The sequence below is a fragment of the Rutilus rutilus genome, assembly GCF_951802725.1.
Source record: "Rutilus rutilus genome assembly, chromosome: 6".
Classification (NCBI taxonomy): Eukaryota; Metazoa; Chordata; class Actinopteri; order Cypriniformes; family Leuciscidae; genus Rutilus; species Rutilus rutilus.
The window spans coordinates 44,444,839-44,459,760 of record NC_140214.1 but is presented as its reverse complement, the minus strand read 5'-3'; the positions used below and the strand labels follow the sequence as shown (position 1 = coordinate 44,459,760).

Genomic DNA, 14,922 nt, shown 5'->3' with positions numbered 1-14,922 from the left:
TGCTGTTGCACAGTTAACGGGATTTTACCATGAAGAATATTGAGAGCCACTTCGCATAGAGCCAATATTAACTCGTCGGGTGATGATTGGAGAATAACACGTCGCTGCTTGGGGGAGCTCTTATATAATAACTTTAAGAGGTAGAGATTTCTGGACAGCCGGGTGCTCATTTTCACTTCGGAACGTAGACCACCGGATAGTCTGATAGTAAATCCGTTCTGAGCCTGAATTTTTCAGGGGTGTGTGGTTTATAATCGATTAACAAATAACTGTGAGGACGTTCAGTTGCATCGTTATACGCCTCGATAAAAAATCGTGCATTGGCTGGGTACATTTGACGACCCAGAATACCAATTTGCTGCTTATCGCGAGGGTTTTTAAATATAATTAAATAATTTGTATTTAGAGCGATTGTTCTGGAAGATTTACCTTGAAAAAACAGATTCTGTATTAATAGCAGACAACTAATCTTCATGTGATGTACTAGGCGTGTAAAAACGTTCTCAACCTCAGAGTTGGATGAGGCTTGCAGCATAACATCATCTAGGATCAGGAGAGAGACTTTACCAGGGGGAAATAACGATTGATCAGCAAGTTTCTTTGGTATACCTTCAATGAATTTAATATCAAAAGCATGTGACATTTCATCATACATTGGTTGCCAGGATGTATACACGTACACAAAATTATCAAACTTGACAGAACACATTTTCTGTGAATTAAACATCAAAGTTTTCACAAAATAAGTCTTCCCGGATCCACTTTGTCCAACCACGATGGTGGAGAACGGATGATGCATTCTCCAGTCGAACACATCTGTTTCACACATTTTTAAAAATATTGTTAGAATCCGTAAGGTAATGTCGTATAATCTGGTTGGAGTAGCCTTTTGTTATACACAAGTCTGAAACTTTTCACGATTGATCTGTTAGATAGCGTGAACCGACTCTTGTTTCGTATGATGGTGTCTGTTTTTGCCGACAGGTGTAATTTGACACCTGTTTCGACATAGGCTCGCACAAGATCGGTCAGACTCTCTAGTGTAACTATTTCAGCGTTCTCTGCTGTTAACGTGATGCCTTTAGCTTTGAGATATGAATGACCATCGGACGTCTTAAATGCATAAGATTTTGGCCCTGATGAAACGAATTGAACAATATGCTGCCCAGAATCTAACTCGCTCGTCAGCTGACCGAGATATGACCCTGTTTCAGGAATCCAATCACCGGGTTTTGACACAAAAATCACACTGTCTGTATCGGCATAAATCGCTCGTTCGGCTAATTTATCCAGAAGATTATACAGCTCGAGTCGCCCGTAGCAAGTCGTAAAAGCGCCCACAAAACAATTTACATCACGTGTGGGAGATGGGTCTTGTGCCGCACTACTCGACTGAATCAGAGCCACTGTGTCAGATACGAAAGAGAAATGACGTATTACGTGGGCGTGGCTAAAGAGACGTTGAGTGAACTCTCCTGGGTTTGTCAGGAGTTCACTGTGTGTAAGGTGAGATCTCAGACAAAACCTACCCCAAAGTGTATTCAAGATGAGCTTAGCAATGGATCTTTTTGCTGGATTTTTTATTATTTTAGATGGATCTAACTGGATCCCTTCTTTATCCAGGTAATCAGCTACGTAAGATTGTTTTTCTATCTCTGTCACTACATCGGGCGGATACCCCGACGCTTCCTGTTTCAGTTTGAGGAATGTTTTAACATATTCGGTGAATAATGTATCGCACGTGTCTGGGAAATGCCAGACCTCGTGTATTTTTATTATCCGATAGCCGTGTTGAACAGCCTTCTGGACCTCAAGGGTCACCCATGTGCCAGTAATACATCTATCACCCTCTGTGTGGCAGCACTGCGTCTCCTGAATCTGATTCTCTACACAAGTCTTACATAGAGGAAACATTAATTTACCCCCGCACCTGTAAGGCAATACTGGATGATATAATCCACGCGGGGGAAGAACTTCCGCCTTTATGAACCCAAAATAGTTTTCTATCCCTTCAAAGTCCCTGAATATAATTTTAGGATGACCTATAGGATAGGTTTTACTCGACTGAACGAACGGGTATAACGATGTGAAATCAAAGTAGTCGATCCTCTCATTTTCACCTGTTTGGTGATACAATTTGTAGGCATTTGTGCGCCCGCCAAATAATGCGTCCCGAGGTCTCAGCCTCTCAGGTGCTTCGTAAGATGACATGAACCGCATGACGTCAGGATCTGTCTGTTTTAACCCCTCCCACTCACACTCCCAGATTGAAATGACACGCAAGCCGTACACTTTTCGGAGGGTTTCTAGTTTTGTATCCGACTGTCTTCTGAGATCACCAAAAGTCACTTTCGATAAAGGTTGAATTTCTTCTGACTTAAATCTACAAGAATGCCCATGAAAAAAACACCCTAAGTACTCAAAGGCTGTCTTTATTCCATTAGCATCCTCATAATAACCATCAAGGTGATATGGGCCGATGGCCCGCTCCCCATGGTTTAGCGCATGTTGTATCTCAACGTTTTGACTCAGTTTGAAATACTCAAGCCACTGGATAGATGTGTTTGAAAACGTTTTGTGTTGATTAATATAGGCATGGCTGTGTGTTAGAGCTAACGTGTCGCGCGAGAGAAAATTTGTTTTGAAAGTTTTCATACACACACCTGGTAATGTGATTGACTTGAATGGGTCGATGTTTGTGAATTGTATAAATTCGGTTCTGTATCTCAAGCATGCGTCCCGTAGAATAATTACGTCATTCCTACAGTAAAAAGCGAGTTCCTTTCTGAAGTTAAAGATACCACCCAATACATCTGAATACCATGTGTTAAATCTGACACGTTCGGTCTCACTCATTGTCTCATATCCGTAAAACTCTTTTGCAGGATAGGGACCGATATATTCTGCATTTTGTGGTTTATTGAAAAGGTGGGGGAAGTATCCCTTCGCATGTGCATCTAAGTTAAGGGCTGCTGGTATTTTTGCAAGCTTGAAGGGAATAAATTGCCACGAGTCAATGAAACGCTGCTTGAAGACAGTATCATACATATATAGAATTCTGCAACCCTGCATAATAATCTTTGGACTTATTCCTTCGGTGGTAAGATACTCTAACAGAATGTAGGAATCAAAGCCGGAGGAATTATGTGCTATGAAAGTATATCCTGCATATTTTGGGCGTCTGAAGTGTTTAATCAGACGTGCCACACAATCTATCCCTCCGGCTTCAAACGTCTCACCTGCGTGTGTCATTGCACATACAAAATTAGCCACATGTTTATCATTCTGATACATTGTCTCAAAGTCATAATAAATGTATTTATCGTCTTTTGGTTCAGGTTTTAGAGGCTGAATGTAACATTCATGATCACCTCCACTGGTCAAAATCTCGTAACAATGTACACAATGGTCTGGAGAGCATTTGTGAGTTTTTATTTTTTCACCACCAGGTGGCGTTCTATAAACGGCATGGCATTTTGAGCAAAATCTCACAGTTTCACACTGAGATCTTTCGCCGGGGCCTTGTGATTTTTTATGTGATTCGTAACAGAAGTTGTTTTTACAGAATCTCAGACATTCTGCACACTGTCTTGTTCTGCTTGTGTACGAGCGACATTCGGATGTCATACATATCTTGCAAACAAACTGACATTCGTGTGTTTTTCTATCTTTATGCCCCTTGAAACAGTACTCACACACGTACGAAGTTCCTATAAACCCTGTTAAATTTCTTATTAGATGGAAATGCCCCTCGTGCAGAAATAGATGGGCTGTCTTTAGGTGTAATTCGTCTGTGTTTTTGTAGACTTGCAGTTTCCCAGCGCAGTCTCTATGAAAAACTACAATTTTTATGCCTAATTTATTTTCGAAAACAGACAAATTGTGGAGCCCTATTTGCTCGTCTATCTTAAAACCGCATCCTGTATGAATCTCCATTGCAGGCGTCTGTAACTCTTGATCTGTGAATTTTGGATTGAGGAAATATGCTAGACAGTAGCTCAAACACATTTCATTATCGATATTAATAGGGCTAAATAAATGCATTTTATTCCTACTAATACTCTCGCTGATAGCCAGGTCACTAATCTTCCTTCGTCCGCCCCCCGCTTTATCACGTACAATTGAGATCTGTAATGTTAAGGATGAATCGCTGGTCACGTCACTATTACTCTGAGTAACTTGTTCAATCTGATTTATGAATGATGAAGGGTCGTGGTTGTTATCAGGTGTTAATACTGTATTTACAGACCCCGGTAGACTTTCTCCGGCAAGAGCTATGTTTATGAAGCCTGTTTGACCAGCTAGCTGTTGTGAAAACTCAACCACCTCGTTTAGAATATTATGGAGGCGTGAATTATATTCTACAAAATCGGTGGTCTGTATTTGTCTGAGATCTAACGATCTTTGTAACTCTACACCATTAAAACGCGGTCGCGGTGTTATTGTGAAATCCCCAACAACACCCCCGTTTACCATCAGAGAATCTATCTGCGAACGACTTAACTCCGTACGTCTGTTTTGAGAAGCCCCTACTGCACCACCCATCTGTGGACTCTCATCTTCATCATCTATCCAACCATGTTGGTCTATTATGATATTATTCAATCTTTCCGCATTAGACAAATCATTACTATTTAGACCTCTTAACTGTTCACGTATTAAAAGATTGAGTCTCTCGTTATTCTCAGACCTAGGATTTGATCTTGAGCGAGTTATTTCATCACACTCGGAGTCAATTCGTTGCCTTTTAGGAAACATTTTGATATGTTTTTATTTTTAAAATTGTGTGAAACAGAAGCGTACCATCAAATATACCTCATAATATTGTTAATGGTATACATCATAACTATCAGTAAAACATAATCACGCACATACACACCTAAAAATAAAAATAAAAAAATAAAAAACAATAACAGAAATAGATTTAAAAAAAAGAAAAACTTTAAAAACACAACACAAGATCTCACACACCTAGATAAAAAATAACAGACAAATGCTTTTCAAACAATAACAGTGAAATGGATTTTTTTTAAAACTAGTCAACCATTCTCATGTATCGGTCGATTGTCTTTGCATAATATGTAATCTTTCAGAGATTAAAGACAGAACAGTAATTAACAAGGAATGGTCGTTCCTCACCTCCGAAAGCTCTTGCTGTAGTGATAAGACCGTGTTACGCAATAGTCTGTTTTCTTCCAAGACCCTGTCTTGGGAAACGGCGAAAAATTCCACCGTACTTCTTAAATCGGTGGTGTGTTGATTCTGTGTATCAATGAGTCTATGCAGTAGGTCCACAATACCATTCTGGGCTCCTGAAACTATTTCCACTGTCTGATGGTAAGTGAGCGGTAATGTGGCGACTTCCAGAACACGTTGGAAGCTTCTGTTAGCCGTTCGTAAAGTCGCGTAACTCAGGCCAGAGAGATCTCGCGCGTTGAATAGAGGACTGAAGGTCCGCTCATCTTCATCGGTACTATCTGAAGTTCGCCGTTCAGAGTTGATGGTGTTCAGTACAGATTGCTGAGATTCAAAAAACACTTGGGCCTCTCTTTCGTCGGGGGATTGTTCTAGAACAAAAAATATATATATATATTACGATTTATTTAATATAGATAACATATAATGAAACAAGGAATATATCTTTACCTTCTTCCGAAGAATTAGGACTCTCATGAGAATATTTCCCAAATCGTTTTTTTCCTTGAGTTGTGGATGAGACAGATGGACTTTCACTGTTTTCTTCTAAAAACAAAACAAAAAGACAAAACAATATTATGTAGAAAATAGAGTAAAAAATTCAACGCGTAAAAATGATATAAATAGTTTTCTTTTTTTCCTTTACCTCTCTCCGGGTAAATTAATTCTTTTCCATAAATTTCTCGAAGTCGTTTGACCCCTTTGGGCGGGCCGCCAATTATGTTAGCCGCTCCGGTGATTTTCGATGGGAGAGATAGGGTCGGAGGGGAAGATTCTACAGCTTCGACTTCTGGTGAAGCTCGGCTTTTGACGTTCTCTGTCTCTCTGCAGGTTTGAGGTCGAGGTGTCGTGTTTGGTGTAATGTCTTCGTAAACCTGAGTGGCTGGAGCTGGATCGACAACCAATGGGTTGTTAGCTGGCTCCGGTGGCGGGGCGGGGCTATAAGACGATGTATCGCCCGCTGTAATCTCTGGTGAAATAGGTATATGAGTTGATTTTTTCTTTAAAACAAATATTAAAATAGTAAATATAAAAAAGACATAAGAAAATATAGCCCCACTTACCTTGGAAAAAATCATCTGCTGAAACCCCTTGTGGGAACGATGTATCATCTGTAAATAAAACCATTTATTGAGATATCTTTTTCAATTTTGTAGGGTAGATTTATAATCAATGATAAAATACGAATAAAAATACTTACATAGATGATTAAGAATTTCTCCTATTTCTGATTCAAAATAATGATCCGGGTCTCGAATTTGGTTATTTTTAGCCATTGCCTCGACTCAATGTTGCGTCTCCTTCGCTGACTTGGTGCACGAATGAATCAGTGAGTTACCTCCTTTTAAAGATTACGATACAACGCGTTTTAAAAAAACACTTTTTACCCCTTCCTATTTCAAAGAAACCCTTAATCACGACATGTGGTAGGAATTCTGATACCTGATTTGTATGGCTAGAAAAACATATGTTGTATCTGACGTCATCTCTTCAAATAAGCTCTGCAATAAAACTAATTCACACAAATCCGTCAAAAAGAGAAAAAATAAAATATGCAGGATGTTATCACATAGCCCATAACACCTTGTGTAGACATTATGACGCCGGGTGTACGCGCGTGCGTGTGTGTGTGTGTGTGTTGTATGAGTTGAGAGAGCCTTTAAAAAAACTTTGAATATAGGTTCATTTGGTAACAATTAGACATTGGAAACCATATTATTTACCACATTTCATTATCGATGTTCAAAGTGGTTTACAAAAATAAATGATACAGAAATAATCTGAATTAGAGTATGCGTGTGTGTGTGTGTGTGTGTGTGTGTGTGTGTGTGTGTGTGTGTGTGTGTGTGTGTGTGTGTGTGTGAATGAGTGAAATATTCCCTATGGAATAGTTTTTTATAAAAGAATAAAATCACAACTAGGCCTATCTCTTATCATGTTTGCGGTCGTTTTTAAACAGCTCATGTGACTGTGACGCTGTGGGGAGGAAGGGAGGAAGGGAGGGAGGGATGGGGGATTCCCACGTGATGTCATTTTTTACACACACCCTTAAATCAAAATTGACCTCTCAGCTTTGAGAGGGGTGTGTTAGGGGGTGTGGTCTCTTCGAGCCGTTGCATCGGTTTTCTTTGGTCATTTAAGTTCGACCACGGAGATGACCACATGTGTTTTCTATTTGGGAGCTTGAAGGGGGTGTGGGGTTTTCCCACGGTGACAGCTGTTGGGGCGGGGCTAGGGGCGGGGTTTGTGTCTGTCTCTCTGTAGGCCTGACAGAACTTTATTTCTTGCTGACCTCCGGAGTGAGAGGACGCTCTGCTCCACTGTGCTCCAACATAAGGAAACACTTTTGTATCTTTTAAACTCTGAGTACTTTAACGAATGGTATGTAAAAACGTAACACTTTTTAAATTAGTTTGTGTTTCATGTAAAAGTTTTACAAAATAGCCTACTATGTGAAAGTTAAATGCTTACAAGTCAACATTTTTAAAATTATCTTTTTGTCAATGTTGTTTTAATGTTTTTAACATCTTGAAATAACACTAAGTCATTTTTTAATAACTATTTTTAGAGAAAAAATGCAGTTTCAACTCATTTCATTAATGTTTTAATGTTTTTTAACGTTGAAAGTTTAACGTTTAAAGTGGTGAATGTACATCTGTCTTCTTTAATAAAAAAAAAACACTGATCTCACACTCTGACTATGTTTTTATTTCTTAAAAAAGTTTTAAATATACACTGTTTAGAACTACTGAGCGTGGGAAATTTCTCACGCTTCAGATGTTCAACCCATAAGGAGGTGTGTCACAAGTCCGATTTTCCCATGTTGTACGTACAGCCCCTAAGTGGGAGGAGCTAGCGTGGGAAAATTCCCACGGTGTACGTACAGCCCATAAGTGGGAGGAGCTAGCGTGGGAAAATTCCCACGGTCAAAAGGGGCGGGGCTTTGAGGGCCATAAAGCAATAAAACTGTCAGTTTTTTGACGAAAGGTGCCCTCTATTCTCTCTCTCTTGGCTACAATATCTTGTAAATCGGGCAGAGTTACAGGCTCAAAATAACTCAAAAGACCCGTACAAACTGGCGGGACAGAAAACTCAAGAGATACAGTGGAGATATTTTGCCTAATATTACTTATCTTATCCACAAAGAATTTTAAAAATGTGTCACACATAGCCAGAGACTCTGTGGGGAAAAGACCAACAGAGGGGTTAACAGCAGCATTTATGATGGAAAAAAGAGCTCTTGGGTTGTGATTATGTTTTTCAATCAAGTCTGAAAAATACTTAGACTTTGCCATTTTCACCACCTTCTGATATTGTATCAGGTTGTCCCTAAGTATTTCATATGAGACTTGCAGCTTGCGAATTCGCACGTGAGAATTCAGTCACCGGAGGCCTGTTGCACAAAAGTAGAATTAAGACATCCGGGATAAATGACTCAGCTGGGGCCCGTTCTTCGTACGTTGCTTAAAACATCCGAGATCAAATGAGACATCCAAGATGATATCATCGTGCTAATCATGATCTGGCTAACTCGGTTCTTCGAACACACTTGCCGGATATGATTAGTATAGCTGGTTTGAGTCATCTGAGATAATTGCGCGTTCATGCGCTGGTTAAAAGGGGATATGTATCGATAGTAGAAACATTGATCAGCAACGCTGCTATTGGCTGCTCAGCGTGGGCGTGGCCAAAGAGTGCGCACAGTTTTTCTCCTCAGCAGAGCAAGAACTAATAGTCAAAGTTTATTCGGAATTTTAATGTTTAATTAAAACGCCAGGGAACACCTCAAAGTCTGCAAAAGCCAGGAGAGAGGGCTGGCAAAAAGTAGCAGACAATTTAAATCCGTTAGAAGTGGCCATGTTAGATGTTTTTATCACTTATTAGCCTATATTTTTGTATTTTAATAATTGCATAATTACTTTGTTCATTGTAATGTCAGAGTCACCACACTAGAACATGGGAACAAATAAAAGTGAAGTACAAAAATATTCTACATAATGGTATTTTTTGTTATATAGTCTCTTTTATAAAAGGCACTGTTAAATAAATGGTTGTCTGATTATAAAAGCAACCAAGAAAAAGGCTGAGAAAAGAAAAGATCTTAGTAGCCTACACTGTAAAATAATTTTAGCTGCATTAAATGAAGGCCATATAGTCATTTCAATTGCTTTGACTTGTGAAAGTGAAAACTGATAAACTTATGTTAATGTAAAAATATTAACACTTGTATCTGTTCCCAAGAAAGTGGTGGCTGAAATATGTGCAGTAAGTGGACATTTTCTAACTTTCCAAAATAAATAAAGTATAAGACTTTATAATGTCCATTTGTTTCCATTGCACTGGGCAGTGAATAAACCCTCTCAGATAACTGTCATATGGAGGAACTAGCCTACCTGCAAGTGCATAAATAACTTTACTTCATTTATACTTGTATGCTTTATGGCTGCAATATAAGTTGCAGGATTCCACATCTACAGAAAGGCCTACAGAAGAGTCTGCACAGACAGAGGAGACATAGGCCTACAGGTGGCCAGTGTATAGCCAACTTTTCCTTTTTATTTGTTGCATGAGGCATGTGTCTAATATCACTTGACCACTGGCTTTTCTTTACAAAGAACAACTGAAATAAAACTCAAGGAACTAAGCATATTTGTCTTTTATTAAACATTTAATGAAAAGTGTGTTTTTTTGGCAATGTTGTGTAATATGGCACATGCAACAATGTCACAGGCCCTGTCAGGTGTGCAACCCTCAAGAGTTTTCAGACACTGAAATCTTCCCTTTAGTTAGCCAAAGTTCATTTCAATGTGTGCCCTTGTCCTGGAGCTGCATTGTAACTGGTTTGGGTCAATGGGGTCATAAAACACCTGTCTGCAGGCAGGAACATGTCATAATCACCTATGAAAAAATGCAGCTCTGTTAGGATCAGCATAAGTGTATGTAATACAGTGAGCTTGATATTTAATTGTGTAACTTTTCTTACCACTTTCAAATAATGTGCATAAATGTGAATCTCTGAAAATGCTTAAGTCATGCACAGACCCTGGCCATTTTGCTTTCACATTTGTGATATGGAAGATTTTAGTCAATTGCCTTCTTTTTTTTTTTTTATATAATATTACTAATCTGGAATATTAAGAATCACAATAGTAACTGGGCGGCACATTTACATTGTGAACCCTCTTTCTGTTCACATAATCCCCTTATTGAGGCCTTGATGGCAGTCTATAGCCTATAGTCTACCAATCACGTTAGTGAAGCCTGAGTGACATATACTGTAATCGGCATGGTCATGATTGCATGATCTTCATAAAAAATTATGACAGCCTAAAAAAAATAAAATAAAAAAAAAGCTTAAAAAAAATGCTTTACAACATTGGGTCTTCAGTGGCTTGGAAATTCCACACAAAAAAAACCTAAAACTGTTTTTTAAACCTAAAAGCGCCAGGTAAACTCCGAATGACACGACAGACAGCACTTTCCATCAAGTTCTCCGCATCTCCAGTAGTGTAAAGGAAAGAGCCACTCGCAAATAATCTTAGGGCAATGCAAACAGTTTGTGCTGTAGTTAAAGCCCGACTCCGACAAGTCGAAAATAAATGTGCGTTTCCAACAAATTAATAATGTAAACGACAATCTCACGAGTCACGAGAAAAAATATATATCTCGGAGAGTGCACTATCGCGCTGCGCTGGACTTCCCGTATCAGCTCCGCTTATGAAGCCGCAGTCTAATCCTGTTAACATGAAATAAGCCTGCTCCCGAGCAGGTTTAAGATTGCGCACCTGTTGCTATGACAGCAAGTCCAGGATGAGCGTCGAAGAACCAAACAATCCAAGATCATGCCAAATCCCCAACAATCAAATCCAGCTAAGTGAGTTAGCGACGTACGAAGAACGGGCCCCTGAGCTCAATGAAGCCAAAACATGTGCGTCCAGGCTTAATTGGTTGCACAAAGACCAAGCCAGGATGAGCAGACACGGATTCATTAAGCCAGGTGAAACCAATCCTGGATAGGTGCGCGCTCACGGCTCACTCAAATAGACCCCGCCACAGATCACAGATTAACTGATTTACCATGGCAACTAGAGCCGCGTACTTTTCCCCGTCGGGAGCACAAATCCTCATGGAGGCATACGAGGAGGTAAAAGATTAAGAAGAAAGGCAACACCGCCACAGTGATAAAGCAAAGAGAAAAAGCGTGGCAAAGTATTGCAGACCACCTGAATGCGTAAGTAGTGCACAATTACACACTCACCGCTCCGCTGAAACATCACAATTACAATTCAAATATTTAATTCACATCTCCTAAAACGCAGTTGTACTGTAATTATGAAACGGTTAAATTGTTAATTGAAATGCACTGCAGATATGAGTGAAATTCTGTTGCAGAGCGCAAGGCACTGCAGCGGGTGGTGAAAACCGCCCAGCGCATCACTGGGACTCCACTACCTGCCATCGAGCACATCCAGAGGAAACGCTGTCTGCATCGAGCTCGCAGCATCCTTAAGGACTCCTCTCACCCAGCCCACAGACTGTTTTCTCTCCTGCCCTCCGGCAGGCGTTTCAGGTGCCTCCGGACCAGGACCAGCAGACTAAAGAACAGTTTTTTCCCCAGAGCTGTCTCTTTATTAAACTCTAACCCTCATTGATCCCACTCCCCTCATATACTGATTGACTCTCCTCTCCCTCCACACACCTGCCTCCATTTTGTTATTTGCAATACTATAATGTTCATTTGCACTACTGACTGTTATTACAGTAACAACTGTTTACATATGCATCTTGCACTACTACCTTGACTGGAATATGCTCAATTTGCACTGCCGACTGTTTATTTACAGTACCGACTGTTTATATATACATTGCAATACCGTACTTTAACTGTAATATGCAATTACTTTCCACTGCACTTTCACTCGGATAGCTTCTGTCCAAACTTTATTTGCACTACTTTAAGTCCATTGTTATACTGCTCATTAGCCTAACTTATACATATATCTATTTGTTAAATTCTGTTTATAGTAATAGCCATCTGTATATTATGCTCACATTCTGTTTATAGTAACAGCCATCTGTATATATATTCATAGTACATATCTATCTGTAAAATTCTGTTTATAGTAACAGCCATCTGTATATTATATTCAGTACATATCTATCTGTAAACATTCTGTTTATAGTAATAGCCATCTGTATATTATTATATTCAGTACATATCTAGCTGTAAACTCTGTTCACAGTAACAGTTATCTGTATATTATATTCATAGGACAATCTATCTGTAAATTTTTGTTTATAATAGTATTCAACTCTATATTTATTCAGTACATATCCATGTTCTGCACTTATGGAACCACTGTATATCCTGCACTTGCTGCTATTGCACTTCTGGTTAGACCTAAACTGCATTTCGTTGCCTTGTACCTGTACTTGTGTAATGACAATAAAGTTGAATCTAATCTAATCTAATCTAAATTGTGTAAAGTAACTCCATCACACTGTATAAAGCTATGATAAATTATTATTAAAGCCTTACATTATTATTTAACGTTACTACGCTCAGTACGGTTTAATCTTAGCCGTTGTACTCTGCTTCTTATGTTGTCCACCGTTTTTTTTTTGTGTTTCTCCTAAGCTGCTTTGACAGAATGAATGGACATTTCCCCAATGTCATTGGTGCAGTGGACTGCACACACATAAGGATAAAAGCCCCCTCAGGTGCCCATGAGGCCGATTTTGTGAATAGGAAATCCTTTCACAGCATTAATGTTCAGGTGAACATAACTTTTTGATATTGTCCATTGACGAACACTCTGCATTGCCAGTGATGTGCATTGATTGGTGTAATATTCCTCATCTTATGATTTCAGATGGTCTGCAATGCTGACTGTGTGATCAGCAATGTTGTGGCAAAATGGCCTGGCTCAGTCCATGACTCCAGAATCTTTCGGGCCTCTGAAATCTATCAGTGCCTATCACAAGGTAAGCCACACAACCCCTATTTATAACCATCATGGCTGTGTCTAGAATATCACTGTGTTTATGAGGTAGTAATGATGAGATTTTGTGTTGACAGGTGAATTCTCTGGTGTGTTGCTGGGAGACAGGGGGTATGGCTGCCAGCCTTTTCTCCTGACACCTTTCACAGACCCCCAGGAAGCACAGCAGGCCTACAACCATGCCCATGCCAGGACCAGGGCCAGAGTTGAAATGACCTTTGGCCTCCTGAAGGCACGCTTTCACTGCCTTCACAAATTAAGGGTCAGCCCTGTTAGGGCATGTGATATTACTGTGGCTTGTGCTGTCCTCCACAATGTGGCCTGCCTGAGGAAGGAGAGGGCCCCCAGAGTGCCACCAGCCATGGACTGGGACAATCCGGCAATCTTCCCTGATGACGACAGTGGTCGGCTGCTGAGGGACCAATATGTGTTGAATTATTTTAGTTAGTATGTGTGCTTTCAATTTTGGTTAAATATGTCCTGCGGTGGCAGAGGAATTTGGGGTTTTTTGGGTTCGTTTTTTTACGAATTTGGCCTCTTATGATGTTTGTGCGGTATACTGTGTGTAATACAAGGCTGCAGGGAGGCTACTGCATCCATTCATTTGTCCTGCATTTATTTTAGTGTGCAGACATGCAGGGTGTGTTATATACAGACCTTTGAATGTGTATGTATCATTTTGTATAATATGCTTTGATTCTGTGCTTTCCATCTTGTAGAGTCACTGTGACTTCAGTTTCGAAAGGAGCTGATGGTTTACCTGCTTTGTTTTGTCCTTATTCAATAAAGGAACATAATGTTACACATTGTGTTTTTATATTCATATGGAATGTGTATTTGTTTATATGACAGAGTACTAGGGCCACACTGAGGAAAAAGGATAAAGTCATAAATTTATGAGGCTGGTTCTTTCTGCAGAAAAGCTACATATTCTTTTTACAGTTTTGATACTTATGACAATGTGATACTTAATATTCTGGCACATCAGCATGTCTTTGTTTATGAAACCATACTGAAGTACAATTTCACGAAATGCCCCACATCTGTCATTTTAACAACTGTCCTCCTTTAAAACAACTGGTTACAATATTATGACTTGTCTTTTTTTTCCCTCTGTGGCCCTAATATTCTATCATTTTATATATAGCCTTATAGTCTATGGGAAACTGTAAATTATCTAATGATAGCAACATCTAAAAATCATTATTTATCCAAAATGATTGAAATTAATGATCACAAACGTTTAAATAATGACAGTGGGTCTAGTTATATGTGATAACAATGTATAGTGAGCAGTGAAATAACTATTGGTTTCCATTTGTGGTGACTGCTGACTGACATTAGGGATGAGATTAAATAGATCCTGGAATTTAACCTGGTCTGGAGCAGGCTAGCTCCACAGAATAAATCTCCGTGGTAATTTATACCATAACATATCCTCCTGCCCCCTATCCAGCTTTAGTGCAACCGGATTACGGATCAATTGAGCCAGGATCACCAAGATATCCTGGCTTAATCCCTTATCCTAGTTTTGTGCAACAGGCCCCCGTAGGCTAATGTTGTTTACCATGGCAGCTGCGGAGCCAAAGAGGATTTTTGGCGAAAATCTATTTTTTAACCCCCTGGGATCGACAATCGCACTGGCGCGATAGGCTCGCTTTTTTTCTTAAGTGCAAACGAGTTTCAAAATACTCTGTTGACTTTGATCTCTTAATTACGGAGA

The 14,922-nt window shown here is 39.6% G+C and overlaps 2 protein-coding genes across 3 annotated transcripts; one reads left to right on the top strand and one right to left on the bottom strand.

The window, feature by feature from the left end:
- Positions 1-483: 483 nt before the first annotated feature.
- Positions 484-6,824, bottom strand: LOC311292524 (uncharacterized protein). 2 transcript variants are annotated; one of them, XM_084412236.1, is made up of 4 exons: positions 6,261-6,824; positions 5,843-6,166; positions 5,647-5,742; positions 484-5,567 (listed from the first exon to the last, which is right to left on the bottom strand). In XM_084412236.1, the coding sequence occupies exon 4, from the start codon at positions 4,756-4,758 to the stop codon at positions 844-846; it is 3,915 nt and encodes a 1,304-aa protein (XP_084268362.1). In that variant the 5' UTR covers positions 4,759-5,567; positions 5,647-5,742; positions 5,843-6,166; positions 6,261-6,824; the 3' UTR covers positions 484-843. Both variants share the same exon structure in this region, with proteins under 2 accessions (XP_084268362.1, XP_084268363.1).
- Positions 6,825-12,848: 6,024 nt separating this feature from the next.
- LOC311292421 (putative nuclease HARBI1) lies at positions 12,849-13,773 on the top strand (the record flags this gene model as incomplete). Its single annotated transcript, XM_084412089.1, has 3 exons — positions 12,849-12,974; positions 13,071-13,182; positions 13,277-13,773. The coding sequence occupies 3 exons, from the start codon at positions 12,849-12,851 to the stop codon at positions 13,645-13,647; spliced, it is 609 nt and encodes a 202-aa protein (XP_084268215.1). The 3' UTR covers positions 13,648-13,773.
- Positions 13,774-14,922: the final 1,149 nt, after the last annotated feature.